The following is a 24,606-nucleotide window of genomic DNA, read 5'->3' on the forward strand; positions in this document are numbered from 1 at the left end:
CTTTCAAATGAGACACTTCTGTAAATTATTAAAAGAAAATCACTCTTAGGGTAAAATGTCTTAGCTCAAGAATGAATTTACTTAGAGGATGCTTGGTAAGGCTCCTTTTATCTGTTTTCAACATATGTGACTTGCAATATAGGGCACTATTCACCATGCACTAGATTTTTTTTTTTTTTTTTTTTTTTTTTTTTTTTTACAAATCTAAGCACACAGATAACTCCAAATACACAGTGAAACAAGCAGCTTTGTATTGGTTTTGGCTAGCTCTCAGTATGCCTGAACACCAGGCCGATTAGCAAAACATTTGATTAATTGAGCAAACTTTGCCTTCAAGCGCATACACATAAAAAAATATTAAAAAAAAAAGGGGGGGGTGCATGCAAAAGAACAGAACAATGAAGAATGCCTAGTTTCAAACAGGAAACCAATGCATTTCTTTGCCAGCTGACCTGTAGAGAAGCCTGTGGAGATGCCACCTTGAAGGGGAAGACCAGTCTAAATACTGCGGAGTGTAGGGCTAAACTACACACTTGATGCCAGGTTTACAGGCATCCACTGTAACAATTCACCTGCAGACACTTGCTGACTGCCTGACAATCCTGCCCTCTGCTACTGGCTAAAAGACTTGCTAATAATAGCACTGAAGGATTTTTGCTCTTGTAGGGCCTGCCCTTATAACGACATTCTTATTACGGAGCCACACTGTGTCCTTTGCCAATTAGAAGGATGTTTATTTATGAAATAAAGCAAACAAAGCCTTCAAGAGTACAAATACACCATGTTTCTTGCATTTAATGCATTTTTGGTTTTACTTCAGCCAAGTAAGTAAAAACACATATTACACTTAAACATTAACAAAAGAAGTTGCTGTTCCTGCAGTCACTCACTTTGTGCTGATTATATCCTATTTCCGAAGGGCTTACATTGTTCTGAGAAAAAGTTTTGGATATGCTGATACCTGTCTTCCCAAGCCCGCAGTTCTCTCGCAAGCAAGCTAAGTATAGACTCAAACTGTTATTTCCAAGATTCTTCAGTAACGCTGGCTGAAAAGGTTTCTGATACACCTTTTCCTCAGGAAAAGCTTCATACCCTCCTGCCAACACAGATAATCTGGCGTAACTGTTCACTTAGATTCAACTAAGTTAACTCCACAGCATTTGCATGTTGTGTTAACTGATCTTGCCTAAGAAAATAATGTCATTGGGCCAACTCAAAACCCGTTACTGGAATACGCTGCGACAGCCTAACACTGTGGAGCTCCAGAATGCCTATAGCAGAGATATTTTATAATTCTATAGAGGTGAACTATGTCAAGTCAAAACATGCCCTGGGGAGTAAAATAACCAAAATTGCTTCATTCTGCTTGGTCTGCACAGAAGGTCTGATGACTGGCCTTCCCTTAGCCAGGACTCCTGCGCAGTTTCAGTCCCCGACGCTTTCCCCATTCAGGTTAAAATAATCTTTGAGGAAAGAGAGAGATTTCAGACTGAAGGGTATTGCTTTCTCACCATATTTGTTTGGCTCATATTAAACTACTGCTGAGGAAATTATAACACAATTACAACTTTCTCAAAATCCTAAACTATATACGAGAAAGGCAGTGGTCCAACCAGAGAAATGACATTCAGTGTTTAACAAGACATAAGTGCTTATGGAGGGTAACAGAAAATAGTACACCTCACACAAGAAAGGGGACAAATTATGATAGTTGCGGGAATCATTATTCTGAATTTCCTGACTTTATGTGTGTAAATTTCAGCAATAATGTCACATTAACGTAGTTATTTGCATTTAACACACACATGTTTGTTTAAAAAAAAAAAGTCACCACAATGACAAACCACTCTCTGAGATACACTCTGGGTAAGTAAATGTCAAGCAGCAGGAGAAATTTAAGTTACACAATATCACAGATGTGCACTAGAGCAAAAACATACACTACAGCAAAAACATTTTATTTTTTTTTGTACCATGCAAGAGCCTCTTGGGAAGGAATCGGTTGGTCCTTTTTATAGCAAAGATGATTTCTATGTGCATAGCTCAAGACACTCAGCAGGAATCTATAAATAACTAAATCGCAAAAGCAGGACCCACTAACAAATTTTCATCTTAAATTATAAGGAAATATCGTGGGGTTTGTTGGTTTTTTGGGTTGTTTTTTTTGTGGGGGTTTTTTGTTGTGTTGTTTTGTTTTGTTTTTTAAATTGCAATGATTTCAATAAATCATGCAGGATCCTAATGCTTTTCACAGGCAAAGTACACAACGGCTTCACGTCCTTTTATTATCACTGGAAGGTGACTTGGAGATTATGTCTTCTGCATCATCTGCTGGGCTGCCTACCTGATAAATAGTCCTTGCACTGGAGCTCTGCAAAGAGGCTGGTTTCAACAACACCGTGAATTGTGTTGCTCATACCTGCATGTTTGCAGCACTGCCAAAATCATTTCCTAAGCATCTCCCTTAAGAAAACATCCTTTAGGGTTTCCTTGCTACATGTCTGTATGACTTTGCTGAGGGAAACTGAAAGACAAGGCTTTCTTTTCCCCCAGTAACTACAGAAGTGCATGGACAGAGCATGTCTGAAAAATAAAAAAATAAATTAAAAAAAAAAGGATACTATTAAACTCTTCCACCAAGCGTTACTTAAAAGTAGGGTTTACACACATGGAATATGTGGAACCACTCGCGTTCTCAAGAAAAACCCCATATACTCTTTCAAATGTATTTGCTATGTACCATCAAATTCTTAGGTTTTACTCCAAAATACATACACATAAAATTAAATCATAAAGCCTTAAAACAGATGCCATAAAGCCCAAAATAGATTTCTGCATATTTCTATACGAGTGGCAAGAATTTTATCACTGCTACAAGTACAGAATTTGGGAAAGGAAAACAGCTTCCTATCCTGGCATACTACTTTAAACTGAACTACAAGAACTGAACTACTACAAGAAAGATACGGACATGCTGGAACGTGTCCAGAGAAGGGCCACGAGGGTGATCAGAGGGCTGGAGCACCTCTCCTATGAGGACAGACTGAGAGAGTTGGGGTTGTTCAGTCTGGAGAAAAGAAGGCTCCAGGGAGACCTTATAGTGGCCTACCAGTATCTTAAGGGGGCTACAGGAAAGCTGGTGAGGGACTTTTTAGGATGTCAGGTAATGGTAGGACTAGAGGGAATGGATTAAAACTAGAAGATGGGACGATTCAGACTGGACATTAAGAAGTTCTTCGCCATGAGGGTGGTGAGACACTGGAACAGGTTGCCCAGAGAGGTGGTGGATGCCCCATCCCTGGAAGTGTTCAAGGCCAGGCTGGATGGGGCTCTGAGCAACCTTATCTAGTGAGAGATGTCCCTGCCCACGGCAGGGGGGTTGGAACTAGATGATCTTTAAGGTCCCTTCCAACCCTAACAATTCTATGATTCCATGAACTGCATTGAATAACACTTGGTTGTGATGGACATATTTTTAGATATCTTTAGAGATATGTATATACACGAACACCTCACAAATTATTGTTTTAAAATAAAACATATGGAAAAATAACTTTCTTCTACCAGATAATCTGCTGGTAGACCACAATAGTATAAGAGATAACACAAGTCCAGCTAGCATGTCTACAAGTAGACTGGAGGTACGGAAGAGCTTCAAAACAGAGCAAGTATCTAGCACATATGCCTAGAATATGCTCTCTATCTCCAATAGTTTGTAGATTTCCAAGACAGAAGTGCTGGAGGTTTCATTTTTTGCTTCATTGTTTGGGGGGGGTTGTGTGGGCTTAGTTTTTGCTTTAAAAGTGCGCTTCATGGATTTCTTTTCTTTGAAAATCTCCAATCATACCTTAAGCCCATGTCAACTTTTATTATCTACAGCTTCCTGCAGCAAGGAGTTTACACACTGAGCTGTAGTTGTTCTTGTTTTCTTTAAGCCAGTTCTTGCTAGTTTCATTTATTGCCTCTTGTTCTTTTCTTAGATGAGACAGCGAACATTTTTTCCCCTAATCATTTTCTCCATGGCACTTACGATTTTATAGAGTTCTAAAATAAGCTCCCTTTTTTCAGGATAAAGAGTCCTGGTCAATTTAGTCCTTCCTTGTGCAGAAGTCATTGCATAACCTTGATCATACTTGCTGCCCTTTCTAGAATCTACTCCATTTCTACTACATGGTTTTTGAGAGATGGAGACCAGAACTGGCCCAAATACTGAACACATAGTGACATCATGGAATAATTCAGTGTCATAATCATGTTCTGTTCCATTTTCTATTTCTTCTTAATTCCTAACATTGCACTGGCTTTTTTAAAAAAACAATACTGGGCATTCAGCTCCAGAAGGACAAGATACTTTGCAGCTCTAGAGAACATCACAACAATGTACCTTCATGGTTCTGGAGCAAGACACTAAAATTTGACAGCTGATGGTTTGTCGCTTTCTTATGGAGTAACACAGATCAAATATTCCCTTTTCTCATTTATACAAATAATCCTGATTAATTTTATGATGATGTTCGTGATCAAGACATGCAGAATTTCTTTTTATTAGCAAAGTTTTGTGGAATAAATGCAGTAAATACCACTAACTAACAGGTTATAGGAGACGTTTTGCACAAGGATAATACAAGAATGCCCCAAAGATGCTTACTTGAAAGGTGTAATGGTTAATGATTTGACAGATAACGAAGACATTTTTCTGTAAGAGTTAAGGGAGGGGGACACGCACATATGCAGTCGCTCAAAAAATACATGCAGTTAAAATACAGACAGTGCATTGCAACTTAAAATCCCTGTGATTCACATCTCAATAACGCTACCTAAACACGCAATACCCTGGCAGCACGAATGTAAAAATACTGAAAGGATGCTGCTGTATAGCTGTCAGTAAGGGAGTTCCTTGCACTACTTGTGTCAGCAATATATGAACAAAATATTACTGAAAACTAAAAGTATTGCACAGTAGCTTACTGTATCTGTATTCTCAACAGTTAAATTAGCACTATACACAGGGATGTTTTCAGCAGAAGGGTGAATAACAGAAAAATGGGGTAAGGATGGCAGCAGAGCAAGGTTTTAACACAAGAACAGGACTTCAAAACAATGAGTAGACAACCAACGGACGTTGCAGTCTTTATACATCCTATGGGTCCCACATAGTACCCTTAAGTGCCAAGTTCCTATAATCAATATAGGCTCAGCTCTATGTTATGTACAGTCAAACCTATTTCCAAAACCAAAATTTGTTTCTAGACCATAGACTGCTGTTCTCATCATTACTGTCCTTCTCCAAATTCCGGGCATCATTCTCAAGTCTAGCTTTTATTCATCAAATTTAAATATTTATATTTAATAAATAAACACAAAGACAAAAATACTGTCTCACTTTTTATCTGATTTAATATCGAGTACTTTTCCTGAATGTAGCACTGAAAAAGATAACAAAAAATTTATTGAATAGGAGCAGTCCTGGGGAAAGCAGGTCATATTGTAATACCTAAGAGAAGAAAAAAAACATAAATATATGTATCATTTTGCTTGCTGCCCAAACAGAATGCACGTCTTAAGATTCATTTCAAAAGCATTTGTCTGCTATTTGATATGCTGTCAAAAGTAAGTCTACCTTGTTGTCTAGGTACAGACTCCTTAAATTTATATATGTAATAAATACTTAAGAAGTACATATATAATTTCAGAAGTTATTGGGATACGTATTTGTACATGGATTTTACATTTAAGATATATGTAGAGAAAGATCAGAAAATTCTGGACTTGTTCTCAGAAAGTACCGATGCTTATGTACGTAGGCCAAGGCTTCGAAGAGGGTCTATCTTTGGGAGCTACTATTCTACAGGAATAGGTATCAGAACAGCTGAGAAAGAAAACGTAAAGCCACAACTAAATAAAAGCTATTTCCCCTTTGGAAATCCTCTAAAGTCCTATATGGACATTTGCAAGACTGGTTTTGCAAAACACGGGAAGGTTTGGAATTTTCCAAAAAGACAGCGATAACAAATAGACCGACAATGTTTCAAGACAAGTGATCATGAGAGTATCTATATTGTTAAGCATATTTTGCTGGGATGTAAACTTAAATCTTAGTCTCCTGTAATATGGCGGGAGCTATGCTGTCCAGAATGAGCCAAGGGTCAGAAGGCAGTTTAAAATTAGAATTAGTGAGGATGGTATTTTTCCTCAAAGATTAGCTATTTAAAAAAAAAAAAAAAAAGACGACACATCTATTGCTTCACGTAAATGCTTATTAGCTGTATTTCTCACAACAAACTGGAGTTTGAGTGAATTTGCAATTGTTTTCCACTCAATTCTGTTATATAATATTCAACATGAATAGCGGTATTTCCCCGAATACATTACAAAGGAAACCAAAGAAATGTTTTGTTTTCCCTCATTTTATTAAATTGTAGCCTACAATTCTTTTCTTGACGCTAATTCCAGCTATGTTGTGGTCCTCAGTTTCTCTTACTTTTCCCAGAGTCAGAGCTTACTGTAGCCAGATGCTTTTTGCCCCCTCATAGGCATTTCCCATCCCTTTATAATGTGTTAAGTATATTCCATCTAGAACTGGGAGGACAAAGTCGTCACTGTTTTTCTCTAACACTCTCATCTACCTTTCTTCATTTTCGTTCTACAATATACTCTGCCACTATTTACAGTGTTTTAATCATCACCTCATCATTTTCATCTATTTTCTTTGTAAGTTGTTTGTTTGGTTTTGGTTTTTTTTAATAATTTATTTTTACCTACCTTCATTTCATTTTTCCTACATAAGTTAATTTTTGGGGGGGTAAAACTCAAAGGCACTTCAAGCTCCGTTCCTACATGCAACATTTTGCCAGGGAAATAAAATGCATACCTACCATCAAATAGCCATTAAAACAGCCCAAGTAATCAGCTTGCCCGAAGCATGCTAATTTTTTCTTAATTTAATTAGTAATGGCTTGTCACTTTCACCCCAGCTGCTCACTAAATTTGGAATTTGCTGAGAACATGGAGTTCAAAAGTTTCAGGTTTGTCATCAGGCACAAAAAGTTTACATTTTCTTAACTTTTACAATTAATAATTGTAAATCTGACATTTAAATTATTTGTCTAAAAGCCCCAGATCAGAATTGAAGGCGAAATTTTATGAGGTGCTGTTCGTGAACAACACTAAAGATTAGACACCTTCCAGAGAGCTGATTATGCAAATCTATACACGCACTTTAAAAATAATTCAAGTTTACCAGATTAACTAAAGGATCTCTTAAAACAGCTACATTCAAGATGTCTGAGAAAACTTTCAGAGAATTTTAAGTACAGAAATGAACATAATGAAGCTAAAAAGGAAAACATGATAGCAGTTCTACTTACACATACTCAAATAGCAGAGAAACAACTGCAAGTCTTGCCATAAAACTTAATTACAAACTTTAAATAAAAAAAAAAAGCAACCTGAACATTTACAAATGCCAGGAGAAGCTTTTTCTTCTCAAATGTCAAGAAAGTCAAAGCCCATTTAATAAAGTCAATCAAAATGAAATTTGGGGATAACTATCAGCAGTTATTTAATGAAATTACCAGGAAGTCTCAGGGAGCATCCCAAAGGCATCTTGACGAAACGTATTTAAAAATGACTGAAATCTCAGCTGCCCAGAGATGGTGTTGGAGCAGGAAAGAGCTGAAATATTGAAAGAAAATAAATCTTTACTGCAATAATCCTGCTTCAAGCCATAGTCCAAGAACACTCACAACCTTCCCTTTTTAGGGTGCCCTTGAACAGACAAGAGAAAACACAGTATTTGAGCAACAGCCTCCCATTCCCAAGCCACAACTAAAGAGGGTACTCTGGAAGATATCATCTGTCGTTTCTCACCTTCAGTCTCCAGTTTTCATCAGACTTCTTTCATTTACCTCCTGCAATAATGTACTGCAGCGGAGCCCAGCAGGCAATAGGCTGAAGGCAGATATGAGAGGGTACATGCTAGATGAATGGCCATGAAAGAAAACCTCCAGCAGCATCCTCCAGCTCCCTCAGCCTCCCGCCATGTTGATATGGGTCTCCAGAGGGGACACTGCAGTGCCCAGCAAGAGAGAAGAGCCGTTCCGTCCCCCCATATGGACATAACTGGACAGGTCTGTTGCTGTATTTCCAAGTTCTTATCTCAACTGGAAGAGGGAACCACCCAGTCTGACACAGGCTGAAGGAGACCAGCAAAGATAGGAGTTATGCTGCATTATCCATCTTGTGGGCTGCCCTGGACACCTCTGAACCCCCTGGCATGAGCAAGCTGCATGGCCAGAAAACATCATTTCACAAGGAGAAAGCCCTGTAGCAGGGCTATGCGTTTATTTTTTCCAGTTATAACTAAACAAACAACAGTAAGTCTGCCACATAAGCACACTCATATTTTCATGTAGGCACAAGCAAGAAAAGAGAGCAGACAAATATCAAGAAGTGCCAGAATTTTCCAATGCAATTAATTGGAAACATGTTGTCAATATATTTACTGCAGTTTTTGGTGATGCAAATCTGTATAGATATGCCTGTTTCCTCTAACAAGCGAGCTCAGGACCTAGAAGTCTGAAGGATTCATCGTCTTGTGGTAGGGTTGAGCGATTTGACATGCACATTAAGAATGCTGTCTTGACCTGGTTCCAGTTGCACTATCTTAAAACACCAATAGCTAAAACTTTATGTAGATTTGGGAGGGGGGAGAAAAGGTTTGAGAAGAAATTAGCCTAAAGAAATAATTGTATTTCCCTCATCTTTTAGCACCAGCCTTCAAATAATGACAGCACAGAAATGCAGAACAGCAGAAGCTTACAAGAGGCATTAAACACATTTCTGCCTCTACACGCTTCTACTATTTGGCAATATCTGTATAAAACCAAGGTGATCTATAATATTTGTAATAACATCTCCTTTTTGCCATTTATCTCAATTCCAGTGCTTCATTTTTTTTCCTAGTAGTCAAGCAACTGAAAAAATCAATCCACCTGCATACAGTTTGATGATCCTAGCTCCGTGCGGTATACAGTGCCGAGACATTTAAGAGATTATACTCTCCAGCCAGAGAAGGCGACTGGTCACCGCTTCATACAAGATAGCCATTACTCGTGGTACAACCTGTGATAAATGATGCCATCTTTCTGTACCTCTAGAGGCAGGGGTCGGCTGCCGGGGGCTTCCACACAGTTAGTCTTCAGTTCAGCCTAGGCACAGAAAGCTCACCAAAGCTCCAAAGCTACTCAAAGGAAAAGCTCGAAAGAAGGCCACTATACCGAAGACGATTTTTTTTTTTTTGATGGCTCCTTGGGTTTTAGCAGAATATCACAGATAAAATCCATAATTACATTTGTCACTCAGCTCTATTTTCAGAATCTGGTTTCTCAGGTTACTACATGTCACTCAACATCTCAGTAATTTACCTCCTTGTTCCACTTCCTTAGATGGGTTTTACACCTTCGGTGTAAACCAACATTAGTGCTATAGCACTATTTACTACATGTTGAAATCTAATGCACTTTATTTGCTCTAATTATGAAGTCATTACTAGCATGTAGAAAGGCATGTAATTGATTAGAAACAACATGCTTCTCCCTAAATAATGTACTTGAGAAGCATACCATACATGGTAACATGCCATTTAAAAAAAGGAAAGTTTATTAATCCATGAATTAAAGCCTACTTCAGAGAAAAAAAAAACCAACCAGATTCATGGTGTTAAATGGTTCCAACTCAAGAAGTCAAAACATCTAAAGCAATAAATTCAAGGTATTCTGTGCAAGGAAACCTTTATCAATTTATAATTTAGCCATGAGAAAGAACAACCATTTTCAGATCTTTCTGGCTTTGCTAAAGAACGGACTGACGAGGCCAAAACATTTCAATCCTGTGATTGCACACCATCAGCAAGTCCACTCGCCCAAGTTAGGAATAACAAGCAGCCTCGCTACAGAGAACCAAACCAGAGCGAGTTGTTTCTTGGCTTTATTCTGTGGGAAGAGTAGGTTGTCTAGGGTTTCTAGTTGGGGGGGGGGGGGGGAGAAAATAAAAATTCCCTTGCCCCACACCTAGCAAGTACTGTGGCTGATTGGTGAAACAACGGTGAGACAGACCTCAGGCTCTCCCAGATTTTCCCTACACGTCTGCCTCATCCCCATGAAGTGGGGAGCAGCTCCGGGTCTTCACTCTGCGCTGAGGGTCACAGTCTGAGGATGATCTAGCTCCCTTATTCCCCAAATGTGACTCTCTTGAAAAGCAAGTCAACCCCAGGCTAGCCAATTAAAAGAAAGCTTGAATGAATTGCCACGGTGATACAGGTGCCTGAACCGTGCTGTGCTTCTCCTTTCCTCTGCATTACAATAAAATGCCATGTCTTTTCAGAAAACCCCAGGAGCTTTCTGAGGTCTGCCTGCTTGCTAATGGGCCATCTTAAGGATGAATGCAGCTGAATACAATTGTACATATTTTAATAGCAAATGTTAATAATCTAATTACTGTGAATCACAGTTCAGGGCTCGATTCAAATGCGGTTGAATCTACCACCTCCCTCATATGCACTTGCCTCAGAATGAGGCACTCCAAATTAATATTTAAAAACAAAACATTCAACTTTGCCACCTTTACAACCTGATTTGCACTCACTTCTTGTCACTGTAAACAGAATATTTTAATGCTGTAGTTCACTTTGTTAAAAATTAGCAAATGCACATTAAAAGCTCTTCTCCCCACTATAAAATTTCCCGTGAATGAAACTTAACTTTAAAAGTTTTAACAAAAAAAAACACAGAAAAATTATTCTGCGCGTAAATTTTAAGCATCACCAATAAAAATAATGGTTATCAAAGGAAACGTTTATAATTGCTGTCATTCTTCTTCTCATCTGTTTTATATTAGATTGCCTCAGAAAGATAAAAGCATCCTCATCACCTGTCCCAAAGGAAAACAGAGAAGCCAATGCTGCGTATTAAGGCACCCAAGAACAAAAAAGGTCTCTTAAAAAAAAAAGCTCATTTACACTAGAACTAAGCAGCATACAAAACGTTCATGTAGGCCTTGCTTCAAATTCAAGGACTATCCACTCAGGCAGAAGGGACAGCCAGGCTGCAGGCAAGGAAGGGGATGGTGGGACTTACATCCTACACCCTGAGTGGACACGGCGTAGCCTACATAACGCTACCATAAAGATCTTGTTAATTCATCCCAGAAAAGCCACTATCAATCTGACTCCTTTTCAAACAGAAGGGACTTGATTTGGAGAAAAATTATCGCAGGCAGCTGCTTCAGGCACAAACTCCTGCAGCTTTAGACCGGGCTGGGTAATAAACTCCCAGACTTTCAAGCAGCTCTGTCAAGATGCACTTTACAAATCAATGCGAGCCCTCGCTACCTATCTATTAGTCTGAGAGGACGTATCTGAGCACGCAGCATCCTGCTTCCTCTAACCCAGCCTGTGAACACCAGTAATCACTGAAACCTGAAGTATCACAGAGGGGCATTTTTGGCAGATTTTTCCACATATATCTTTCTTCACTGATGAACCATCTCAGCTTTTTTTTTTTTTGTTCTGTTCCTTCTCTCTACAAAAACATAATTAGTTCCCCCATTTATCTATAGTCAGTCTACGTGCCAAGGAAGGGCTGCAAGTGATCGCAGCAGCTTCAGCAGCTCTCAGTCCCGACCAGGCAGTGCGTATTCCCGTTCTGCGGTGCCTGAGCAGCCTCTCCAGTACCACCCAGTGACTGCTGGGTATGCCTAGATCAGACAAACTAGGCCATAGGCCGGTTTGGGAGCCCCAGATTTAACTTTGCCACACTCGGAGGACTAAGATCTACAGCTCCAGCTAACCCAAAGGACTGTGTTTCCCTTCTTTTTCAATCCATCTGTTCAAACAAAGCCTACTAGGTTTCCTTTAATGCTTTCTTTTTTTTTTTTCCTCTTTTTTGTCTAAAAGTCAAACACAAATGATAAATGACTGTACAACAAAAACTGTAACACACCACAGAATCACAGAATGGTTGAGGTAGGAAGGGACCTCTGGAGATCACCTGGTCCAACCTCCCTGCTCAAGTAGGTAACCACCTACAGGGTGGCTCAGGGCCACCTACAGCCAGTGGAGCAGGACCATGTCCAGGTGGCTTTTCAATACCTCCCAAGGTTGGAGAATCCACAGCTTCCCTAGGCAACCTGTGCCAGTGCTTGGTCACCCTCACAGCAACTAAAGCGTTTCCTGCTGTTCAAAGTTAGTGTTCCGTGTTTCAGTTTATGCCCACTGCCTCTTGTCCTGTCACTGGGCACCACTGAAAAGATGCTGGCTCCATCTTCTTTACACCCTTTAGGTATTTATACACATTGACAAGATCCCCCTCAAGCATTCTTTTCTCCGGGCTGAAGAGTCCCAGTTCTCCCAACCTTCTCTCATAGAAGAGATGCTTGTCAGCCAGTAAAACACTCCATGTCTTAGAAAGACGCCCAGAAAAAGTGACCTTGTGCTATCCTGTTCAATACATACTGAGCATCAGTGTTTGACAATGCAGGACTGTGATTCTGGGGCAACAAGAGAATAGCTGCAATTATGGTGCAACTGGTGCTGGCTTAGAGGAACCAAATCATAGGGATGTAAAGGTAAAATAAAAAAAGAGCAATATGGTGTAAATTAGGAACAGCACTTTCCAGTGAGGAAGTTTGTTAAACGTTATTCTTTACTCATCAGTAATTTTCAGGATTTGCCTGAGCCCTGTATACAGCGCTCCAGCATGTTTCCTTTGGAGGATAAGGTGGTCGGGGCGCCCTCAATAGCCCGGCAAGGGCACAGGTGAGGAGGGAGGGTGTCCCAATAGGGCAAGGTTTTTCACAGCCCCAAGGAGCACCCCCGCTCACGTCCAGCTCATTCAGAAGCACGCAGGTTCAACGATCACAGCTAAGCACAAAGAGCAGGGCTCACATCATCGCCTACAAATGAGCCCCCGCCACGTTTCACCTTCGGTTCAATACAACCAGCACCGCGGTTTAAAGCTATGTAAAAATTAATCCGCAAAGATTTGTAAGTTAATAATTAATCTTTTTTCAAATTACTGAATGAATAGAGGAGGAATTTCACACAGCCTTCACTGTATATATTCAATTATTTGTACGTTAATAAAACCAACCAGAGTTCCATACCTAAGGACAGAGGAAAGTGTTTTCGTATTCATACATTCCTTTTCACATAAAAAGGTAATCTCTTTGATGGAATATTGTTAAATATTGCATGCAGGAGTTCTTAATGTTTAAAAACAGTAACTTATTTATATTTCATTTTTATTTAAAGGCTTCTGATAATGTTAACAGTTGAAATAACGCAAACAAACCATCTTCTTGGAGGCATTTTCCTTCCTGTGTTCCCATATACCCTCTAAGTAAGATAGTCAACAAGGGACAAGTCGTATGTAAATTTATTTTGCAGTTTGGGATTGTGCTAAATAATTACTAACAAAAATGTATTATTTAGCTCCAGGCTATCTCGCTGCATTAGAATTAAATGGCAACTATTTGCTCTTTCAGTGGTGGCAAGAACCACTGGGCTGATGTCAGCATCATTTTGAATGCCATTATCGCAGTCTCTGGTTCTTTAGAAGGAGCAGGCAGATTTATTTACAACCTAGTGAAAGTCTCACATTTCTTTGAGCATGACACCATAGGAAATATCTTACTTATTCTCGATAACTAGGAGCGTATTAGTATTATTAAAAGCTATTGCCTTATTAAGAAGGCTGCTATAACATTCCCATTCCTCTGGGAAAATTCATTATCACATACCATTTGAGCACCAGTAGGCAACTGCGCATATTTACTGTGAGGGAAATGCCAGAAAGCAGAATGCTCTTTTGAGTGCTTGCCAAAGAGCCATGTGACACATGCCCAGATCTGGTGTTAAGGGTTTTGGGGTTTTTTAATTATTTTTTTTTTTTTTCCCCAGAAATACCAATGACAGAGTAACAAGAAACTGCACAAGTCTGAATCCCAGCTGTTACACTCTTTGGAAAGATACCAGAAGCGTCAGCACCCTACACTCCCACTGACAGGCAGAATAGGCTGAAGAAATATGAGGACTGAACCACAGGATTGTTTGTTTTTCATGGCTAGCGACACCGCAGTTAAAAGGTACGGGACATGCCACGCTGCAGGCACTGCCGAACCACACTGGGAATATCCTCTCCGTACCTTTCCTTCCAAGGAGAAAGCACATGCAGCCTCGGCCATTTGGGCAGAATCTTTCCACAATATCCTATTCCATCTGTGAGCATTAGTGCCACAATCTGGCCATAAATTAGTAGTTTCTAAGGCTAATTGAGCATATATAAAGACACACACTCCCCTGTCTCTGTCTTAACTGATGCCATCCTCTTTTTTCTGTCTTTGTTAATGGCGGTATTTAAGATGGAAGTATTGTAGCCACGCATTCAAAACACACTGCGAACTAAATATTCATGAAGTCAAAACAATACTCCTAGAGGAATATCCTGTTATGGATTCATAGCGAAGGGGGAAGCTGCTTTCAGTGCTTGGCAATATACTTTTTCCGCAAGCAAAACACCGCTCAGCCAGTCCTTGATGCAGCCTTGGCTTAGCCACAGCCTCTCTCCCTCTTTCCCTCGGCTTGTCCTGACACAGGCTGACCCCGAAAGCCCTTTGGCCTAACAGCGTCAGAAAAACAAAGCAGCCAAACTTTGCTCTAGCATGAGAATATAATCCTTTATGCACACTGAAGTAAAACATAATCAAAGTTCATGAATCCGAACACCATCTTAGCAAAGTGTTCCTCACTTACACCCCAGAACAAGATCAGGTTCCTTCTGGAAATGTCATTAATAGCTTTGTCATGCCTTTCTGCCTCTGCCCTATTGAACTTCGGAGGGTCATCCGACTCTAAAATAGAGAATGAAATACAAATACTCCCACACTTCTTGAATCTCAGTTCAAGGTAAAATTTAGACTCACCCTTCTATCTCGACACATCAAAAGACTGGAAAAAAAGTGAGGGCTGTTCAATGATCATCAAATATTAAAATGTAGCCTTGTATTCTGCATGCCCATTCCCTAGAGAATGCCTGCAAACAGTGTAACATTTAACTTGAACTACTTCAGGCAGAGGCAGCTGAAGACTACCACAACTTCAGAATTGATGTTCCTACGTTTTAAAATGACATTTTTCCATCATCCACAGGCCAAACTCATCCTGGCTTTTAGAAGGCAGCATATGAAAAACGATAATCACAATATTTATCATTCAGCTCTCAGGCTGAAATACATGGTCAGCACGTGTTGGTTTTTAGTCAAACAAAAACTGATTAAAAGCACATTTTTTGCTACTGCTGATATTAAATCTACTTGAAGCAGATGGGATACATCCATTCCCCTACTCATTATGTAAAGATAAACAAAGGGAGCACATTCACAGGGCTAGATAACATTGCCATCCCAATTATGCCTTCAGCCTCCAACTACAAATGCCCTATTCTTATTTGGACCAATATTCAGCCAGTTGCCGCTGCAAGTATTGCCAGGCAATGGACAAGTGAAGAGATGGATGGAGCCATCTACAAGCTGAAGGTACAAAATTGTTTAAGTGGAAATTAAATATTTATTAAAAAATAATTAAAATGCTACTTTGTGTTTTTAAAGTTGAACCAAAAAAACAATTAAGGTCATAAAGTCCATTAAATTCTCTAGCGTAACAAGTTCTCTGACAAAGGCACGCAGTTCAGTTTCTTATGTCCTCAGTAGATGGCTCATCTGACTTTGGTTTCATTAACGTATACAACATTGTAAGTGGGAAGCATATAGAAAGAATAGCTTACTCCCCAGTTCATTTCCCTGTCTGGATTTAAACACAGCCATTGTGGCCTAGCAGAGATATCCCTACAGATCTGTAACACACAGAAAGCATTACTAATGAACAAAGCTGCATATAAGCAGCTAACTATCTTTTAATATGTTTACAAGGGCGCAGGTACAGCTCCTCTTGCCACTCATTTTAATAGAGTCCAGGCTCAGTAAGACACCTCGAGCATCAGCAAATGAGCAAGCATAAATGAAACAACCTATGTACAACAAAAGCAGTGGCAAAGCACTGTCCACTTCTCATCAGGAAAAAGGCAAATATGCAGAGGAAAAAAAAAAACAAAACAACAAAATAACAAAGGAAAAAAGTTTTGACAACTTCATGAAGAGAGAGCGTTTCGCAATCAACAGGAAAAGGAAACAGACGATGGCCAGCAAAGGCTTCTCCCGTGAAGACAAAAGTAACAGTCCCATTGCTCCAAGTAGCAGTGCCTGTCGAGAGCGCAAAGAAAAAACCCTAAGCCACTGGTGACTATTTCACATATCGCCACCTTCTCAGTGACACCTGTCATGAAGCAAAACTAAATACTAAAAATAAGATTTTCCACAGTCAGGATATGTTAAAATAAAAAAAAAAAAAAAAAAAGCTTACAAAAGGGAAATCCCATTGAAATTCCAAGAGTGAGAACAGAAGTAATCAGCTGAGCAGTGGGGACGCTGCTTTCTCACTTTCACTCTTGACGAGGAAAAGCAGCAGGCACCAGGGATGCAAGTTCAAGTGCAGCCCATAAGAGTGAGTCCTGCAGCATCTGCTTCTGAGCTTTCCCTCCTCTCTGGTACTCTTGGAGGGGCTGCAGCTGTCTCGGACTTAACGCTGCATCAAACTGGCAGTAGTAAGCAGATCCTCCTACCTCCCCACCCTCAAAGACAGTTGTAACTTTAAGTCAAAAACCTTAAACGTATGTCACATTTGATTTTCTTAAGTGATTAGTACATTACTAATCAAATTGAGAAGCTGATTAGCAAATTGAATATCTGATTAGCTCCTTCCATGATGCAAAGAATTAGATATTAATCAAAGCTCGCAGAAGATAAGCACCACCATCCTCACACTCAAACCAAGCACCTGCATTTCACAAGGGGAAAAATAATGATTATTAAAACCAATGAATTGTAGCTCTCTGATTAGTTCCAGGCACTTTTTTTTCCTCATCTCATCAAGGCAATTATACAATAAATCTTTGAAAAAATATATGCTGTATTTAACAAAGCAGGCCTGACACATTTGTGCTCAATAAAGACTGTTCCCTCATGGCTCCTCCAGCTAGCTAATACCCTCTTCTGTAAGATGACCTACTACAACAAAATTCCATTCCAACAGCTGCAGACTGCTTTACTGGTATTGGCGTAAACAAGTCACTCGCGCCATCGTACCAGCACCGAGTTTGTTCCACATATGACAGTTCATAATATATATTTTAAGCCACTGAAAAACCTTAACAAAAAAATGAAGAAAAAAAAAAGCATCTGCTGGTGTCAAGACAATTTCTTGGCAGAACTCAGCAAGAGGACAACTTTCAGCTGATTAGCTGTGCCCTCATAATTAAAGAGTCATCACAGTCACTGGGTATTACTTCAAGCTGGTTTACGAGTTAAGAGTCATCAATAACAAACTTAAAATAAATTCTACCCTGAGTGATCCTAATGCAGGGCTAGATTGTGCATGCCTAATAGTTTTATGGTTTGTTTTTTTCATTTAAACTTAGAAGTCAGTGTCTGTCTAACTTAAACCTTTCTATTTCTGCAGTATTTTTATTCTATCAATGTTCTGAAAACGATAAAGAATTTCTTTTTTTGTTTCTTAAATGCTTACAAGTAAGCATACTCTAATGTTTTCTTGCTTGTCATATGATTTTTCAAAGAAAATTATAGTCAACTTTAACCATGCTGTAAATTCCAAGGTATAAATTCTCACTCGGATGAGAATTAAAAAAATCTTAATTAATTCTTCTCTGCCTACAGCCAGAAAATATATTTCAACCAGCTTTATCATCCCCTGCCCTAGCTATTGGATAAAAACACATTAGCCATTGCCCAACTGCTTTATCTCTCCTGCCAAAGAGATCCAAAGGAACCTATTTAGGTCCCAGTTAATGAGCTGAGCTATACAAGAAAACAAATGTTAGTCCTCAAACTTCTCCTCCAGTTACTATCAGTATTAAAATCTGTGCCACTACACCATTTTCTTTTCCGATTTCCCTCTATTCTTTCTTTCCTCTTTATTCTAGGAAAATCCACACCCACTAAAATATGATCACTCATCAGTTTTCCCATACTTTCCTAAGTGCATTTGGTTTTGAATTGCTCAAATTTAATTCCACCCTGAATTAAAAAAAAAAAAAAAAAGGAAGAGTCACTAGGAAGTGTTCATCTAATACCATAACAAAGATCACCATATTTGTATTCAACTGTGACAATAACATCAATAACTGAACACAAATCTCTTGACTTGCAAATGATAAAATATACAGGGTCAGGAATTACGTTTCATGCACAATTTTATACTGAGGAAGAAGAAAAAATTCAGTCAAGATCACTGTCAAATTATCAGAACAGCAAACTTCTTCATAACCTTTAGGTGTTTCTCTAGGCACCAAATTATTACATTTTGCTTTTGAAAGAGAAACTGAAGTTTGGAAGCCTGTTGATGGGGGGGGATGGCGAAGGAGAGGGTGGAAAAAGAATACAGTGCCATCCAAATGCTGTCTCTCTACGTTTTTAAACATGTTACATATGTGATATCAAAATCTATAGCTAGCTATACACAGCCTGAGCAGTGACTCAAGGAAAAGAATCCACAATTTTCAGTAGCAAAATACAGAAGTCTTTACTACTAGGACAGAATAAATAGCTCATCATCCACCACTGGAGAACAAGAACGCATACAAGTAATTAAAGTATTTGTCATAGAAAACACACTGTTACATATATCTGGAACTCTTCAAATACAGTTATTTTCACATACATACCAGAAATATCACCGTAGTATATAACCAGGCTGTAGCAGCTTTTGCATTTTGTCTTCCAAAGTTTGCCTGGATTAGTTTCACTACTAAAGCAAAATGCTGTGGGAGTGCTGCACATAACAATTCTGGAGCAAACTGGAACAGCTGGTGAGATACTGCTACTCAGATTGACTGGAGGCATTAAAAAAGTTCATGGGAAGCAGCAAATGCAAGATTTCTCCACTATCTTGTGCTACAGCACAACAGTCAAATAGAATTTCAGTATCTGCACTCATAAAACGCTAGGACATCTCCGCTTAGTGCCGCAGAGCGGGGAACACGTTGCACTCTCTAAGAGGGTCCACAGCAGGTTACACACTTACTGATACTTTCCCAAGCACTTAATGTACTTGGCCTGGCTTCGGTGCAGTGCCTCCCAGATGTCCTGTTAAAACCTGTGAACTTCAGCATCCTTAAAACAGATGCCCCTGCTGTGTAAAGTAGCCCAAATGTGATTCCCATTCCAAACCGTGTCTTTTTTTGCTGTTGAACAGACTTCAGTGCATAATATACCCTGCACTGTGTTGAGATGAAGGATGCTCAAGGAACACTGGATAACTGGTATCCCATTGGGGCTCTCCAGAAAACAAGTTTCCCACCTCAGGATAGTACTCCTTAGAGAAGGTTTTAAATAAATACACTTCAAAATTATTTCACAGCTGTGCAAGTACCTTCACTCTATGAACAAACTGAAAGACCAGAGCAGGTTTATGAGAGTAAAGCCTTGGTATCCAACTGTGCTATAAAAAGCAGGCTTTTGCTGTACTCTCCTCTTGGTTTTTGGAGTGCAAGCAATTACTATTATCCATTTAAAAGTCTTTCAGAGGCCTTGGTTTACGTTATTTTAAGCTACTCTAAGTACATTTCACTAGGAGAATAGAAGACAATTAGCATGCCTCCTGACAGCAATCTGAACTTTGTAGTGCTTCTGCCTGGTAATCTTGAACACCACATTTCTTACGTAAGGTACAATTTCCCGCCCCTTGCCAATGGGGAGAGTAACACACCTGTGGGGAGGAGATGTGACCTCCTACGGCCTCGTTTTTCTCCTCTAGTAAGCAAAAGTTCTTAAACTTAGAGCAGTTCAAACAGCCAGTCTGGATCCTTGCTGGAGCTTACAGGATACATCCCTACAAGCCCCAGCTTACATTTCTGATGGGCCACAAAACCTCAAATCATCTTCCTAAATACTTAATGAAGAGATGCAGGTGACACAAAGAAAAAAAAAAAAAAAACCTCACCCAAAGTTGATTAAAACATCATTAACTCTTTGCACAACCTGGCCTCAGAAATGCACTTCATTCAGAGACACACAAGCAGGTGTCATTCCCATAATCATTCTCTTGTGACCCCTTGAGACCTGGATATTGCTTTGCTACCCAGTCCTCACTGCTCTGCTGCCTTTTTATTCATTTATTTATTTACTAGAAAAATAGAGCTCGGTTTCTAACCCCCATGCTCGGAAGTAAAACCAGGGCAACACAGGGCAACGCAGCCTTCTGAGCACTGGGACAGCCTGCAACATGGTAAGAATTGCTTCAGTCTTTCCAGTATCTCATAAAGTCCAACACCTAAAGATAACAACGCAAATTTCAGCACTGGCAAACATTTCTGCAGAAACATTCAGCTAATAGGCTTATTCTAACATTCCCACACTGCTTCCAAAACTGCCCACGTGCCAGAAACCCCGACTGTTTTCTTCCAAAAGCTCCAGGTTTACTCCTGTTAGTATCTAGGATGCATTTAGGTGCACCTTCAACAACTCAAAGCCTGAAAATGAATGCGGCACATAAAATAAGATTCAATATCAAAATAGGTAATAACTTTAATCCCCAGGTTTATTTGCATTTTGCTTATTTAATTGAAAGCCTACAGTTTACAAAAAAAAAAAAAAAAAGCCACTGCAAAGAATTTCTACTCTGCCAAACAATATGCTGCACAAACAAATTTTCCACATACCTTAGATCCAGATTGCTCGCCTTCATAAAATTTCAGCTACATCAAGACAACTGAAGTACCAAATTATCAAAAGAAATGTTTGGTTTATTGTTAATATAATTTAACAAGAAAATTAATACCTGGATAGAAGAGAGGGACCCAGTTGGAGACTCCACCGAGTGAAAGGTTGCAGACTGATCTCAACTCTTTCTTGCTCTCTTGATGTGACTGCCAGGACCCCAGGGGCACCTGCATAGGCAGTAATTGCCCTGAACAGCCTCACCTGGGATCCCCACCAACCCTAACCCCCACCACACACCCACACTCCTTCCCCAGGATGAAGATAAGCCTAGCAAACGAGGCTTGTCTGAGAACAAATATAAATTCTTCCACAGTTTCTTCATCCATAAAATCATAGAATCATAATGGTAGGAAAGGACCTTTGAGATCATCGAGTCCAACCATACACACACAAGAAAAACCACCAACCTACAATCTCTGCCACTAGAGCATGCCCTGAAGTGCCACATCTAGATGTTTCTTAAACACCTCTAGGGATGGTGACTCAACCACCTCCCTGGGCAGGCTGTTCCAGTGCCTGACCACTCTTCCAGTAAAGTAATTCTTCCTAATATCTAATCTAAACCTCCCCTGCCGCAACTTCAGACCATTTCCTCTGGTCCTGTCATTATTTACTTGGGAGAAGAGGCCAACACCCACCTCTCTCCAACCTCCTTTCAGGTAGTTGTAGAGGGCAATGAGGTCTCCCCTCAGCCTCCTCTTCTCCAAGCTAAACATGCCCAGCTCCCTCAGCCTCTCCTCATATGACCTGGTCTCCAGACCCCTCACCAGACTGGTAGCTCTCCTCTGGACACAGCCATGAAACCAAAGAGTAAAGAAGCCCTTGTTTAGACAAAAAAATAAGATGTAGAAAATCCCCCTGTGTTTTTTTTCCCCTTAATTATCTGTGCAAGCAAAAAGTTTCCAACAGAAAATGTTTCTTCTAAAGCATGTCACTTGCAAGTGCAAGAGAGAAAATTACGCACATTCAAATACTAGCACTTCACTTACATGCACAACATATCTTTTTCTCTAGGTACAGATACACTCTTGTTTAGATGCATCAGGATTCCAAAATGTAGACCCTAATTGATAGTAAAGAATCATAGTGATTGTCATGCATCAAGATCACTGCACTGGGAAAAGTCTAGGTAATTTGCAAACTCGTACATTTACTGTGTATCAGAATATCAGAAAACCCTCTGATTGCGGGTGACATTTTATATTAGGAAAAATGCATAATAGGGTGGACACCCGGTATTTGAAACGGGTGTTCTAAACAGCTCTGGCTCGCTTTTCATCCCACCTCAACCAACCACGTGCTTACATGTCGAGGCAGAGAGAAAAGGCAATGGGTAAGGGAACGCTCCTAAATGCTGTTTTATTCCCTACCAGAAGGCCTAAGTATTAATGATACATAAATGGTTCCAGAAAAAGATCTTAAAAGCTTGGAGGCCATATGTTATCATCGCAGCTACGCTATGGAACAGAAATATGGCTTTATTTGTGTGTTTACATGAGTAACAGCAGACTCCACACCTAATTAAGGTTTTATTTGTATTTTCTCATACTACAGAATCTGTCTGAGCATACATCTCCTAAGCCTCACAACACAAGTTATAGCAGTACTTCTCAACGTCCATATATCCCTGTTTATAAATATACGTACCTACCATTTCCTGGCACTGAAAAAGACTTCAAATTGTGTCTTAAGATTCACTCGGCTTGAAACTGCAATGCTCATGACAGAGAAAGCTGAAGTAGTCTCTTCATGTGATTAGCCCCTGACTGTCACCCAGTGAAGTAATAATTCATCCCAGCACCTGGTGGGCTGAGAGAAAAGACGGTAAGGAAGAGGAAAGGCTCAAGTGACTTCAGTGGGAGAATACATTCCAGTGGGAGAATACATTCCCCTGTTCAGCCACCAGCTCTATCTCAGGTTTGAGCCTGACCATTTATCAACGCACTTCAACAATACTAAGAGAAAAGGAAAGCATCAACTTGGGCACAAAAGAAAATTAACTGTATCTCCCTAAAAAGAAATCATAAAGAATCCCCAGTCCTTTTTACTGTATTCAATTAACTCAAACTAAAAAAACAAACCAACAAAAAAACCAAAACTAAACAAAACACATTCTCCAATAAAGATACAGTAGGCATCAGTCTGTCCATTCAGGGGAAATGGAACTGCTGTGAATTATGAAAATACCAACTCCATCACAATTTCTGCAATATTTAATATTTACTTACAAATCTATTTTTTATCATGTTTTCTTAAGATGACTGATATCTGCAGCTCTGGGGTAAAATAAAGACTGCCGGGTCACCTGGGCATGACTGCAAGCGTAGCCTTGTTCATGAGCTTGAATTGCAGAGTGAAGGTCTCACCTTTTGTTACCCAAGAAAACGCTTAGGTTTTATTGTGTATCTGCTTCACTAAATGTTGCTGAAATTTGATTGGTTGCTTTCAAGTAAATGAATAAAATAAAGTTTATTAAGATGTTATTAATTTTAAAAAGCATTTGAAAAGGAAAGTTATTATTATTTTCTTCTTCCCCAAGTAACTGTCATGCCCAAATGGTATCAATACCTTCATGGAATCTGATGAGTGATGGTACTGCCAAAACCTTCTGGCAGACTAAGTTCTCACACGCTTAGCAGAGGATGTCCCACTGGCAGCAGCACACACAGGGAGCCCATCCTGAAGCAAAAGCCTACAGGTCAAAGCAGCACAAATAGCTACATGAGGGACTCAGAGACCTGCAACTTCCCAATGATTTTGAGCAAGCATCAGCTGGAAACCCACTGCGCCGCCTCACCAGACTGGAGCAGGCTGCCAGCAAACCAGTCTGAGATGAGGCAGACTGAGATGAGGCAGACAGAACGAGATGAGGCAGACAGAATGAGAACAAAACACAGAACAGAAAGGAGAACACACTCAGAACTTTTTCCATTATTAAAGTAAAATCGGGGAAAACATTCACTGTTCCAAGAGAAAACGAAGAGATGAAATAATCAGTTATGATAAATGAAACGGCACCAGCAGGCAAACCTCTTTATCCCTTTGAAGTATCGTGGGGTGTGCTGAGATCAGAGGGGTGCTATGCCAAGAGAAAGCAAGTGGCATGAGATGCTCACGTCACGCCCCCCCAGCAGGCCACATGCCACAGAGAGGCAACACTCTGTGTGTGTGTGTGTGTGTGTGTGTGTAAATATTTGGTACGCAATACTTTTAAAACTTGCAAGTTTTTTTTACAAGGAAAACTCTGATTTAATAACCCAAAGAAAGCCTGGCTAATAATTCAAGGCCACATTATATAAGTGAGTCTCATTAATCTAAACTGTGACCATGGATCTGAGTGCTTATCTAAATGTTTCCACTTTTGTGCTTTCCACAAATGCTAACAGAAGGCAAACAGAAAATAGAGTACAACGGATGATTACACAACACTGGCACTGGGGGCAGCACAAGTTGCCCAATTGATTAACTTGAAAAACATGTCAAGAGAGGTGAGCAAGTACTGTGTTAATTCCAGGCTCTTCTCTTTAGCGCCAATGCAAAACCCGTTATACCACGGGAATTTTTCTTTTTATTTCAGTGACCTTTAGCTCTGGTTACTTTTCACTGCTCACTCACTCACAGTCAAAAGACTACTGAAATTGTTTGACTTTTGAGCGCCAACAAGTCATCTTTTGATTAATTTTTTGCAATCAATGAATC

General features: G+C 39.8%; 1 protein-coding gene across 4 annotated transcripts in view; it reads right to left on the reverse strand.

Annotated features, from left to right (window-relative positions):
* Positions 1 to 24,606, reverse strand: part of ZNF385D (zinc finger protein 385D) — a 447,035-nt gene that overhangs the window by 390,969 nt on the left and 31,460 nt on the right. The window contains exon 1 of one of the 4 annotated variants that reach the window (XM_063325174.1): positions 7,575 to 7,620. The exons of the other annotated variants lie outside the window; for them this stretch is intronic. Within the exon in view, the coding sequence (XP_063181244.1) occupies positions 7,575 to 7,605 (31 nt within the window). The 5' untranslated portion in view covers positions 7,606 to 7,620. Of the gene's footprint in view, positions 1 to 7,574; positions 7,621 to 24,606 lie in introns of those variants that run through there. 4 annotated transcript variants of the gene reach the window in all.

The sequence above is a fragment of the Chroicocephalus ridibundus genome, chromosome 2, assembly GCF_963924245.1.
Source record: "Chroicocephalus ridibundus chromosome 2, bChrRid1.1, whole genome shotgun sequence".
Taxonomy (NCBI): Eukaryota; Metazoa; Chordata; class Aves; order Charadriiformes; family Laridae; genus Chroicocephalus; species Chroicocephalus ridibundus.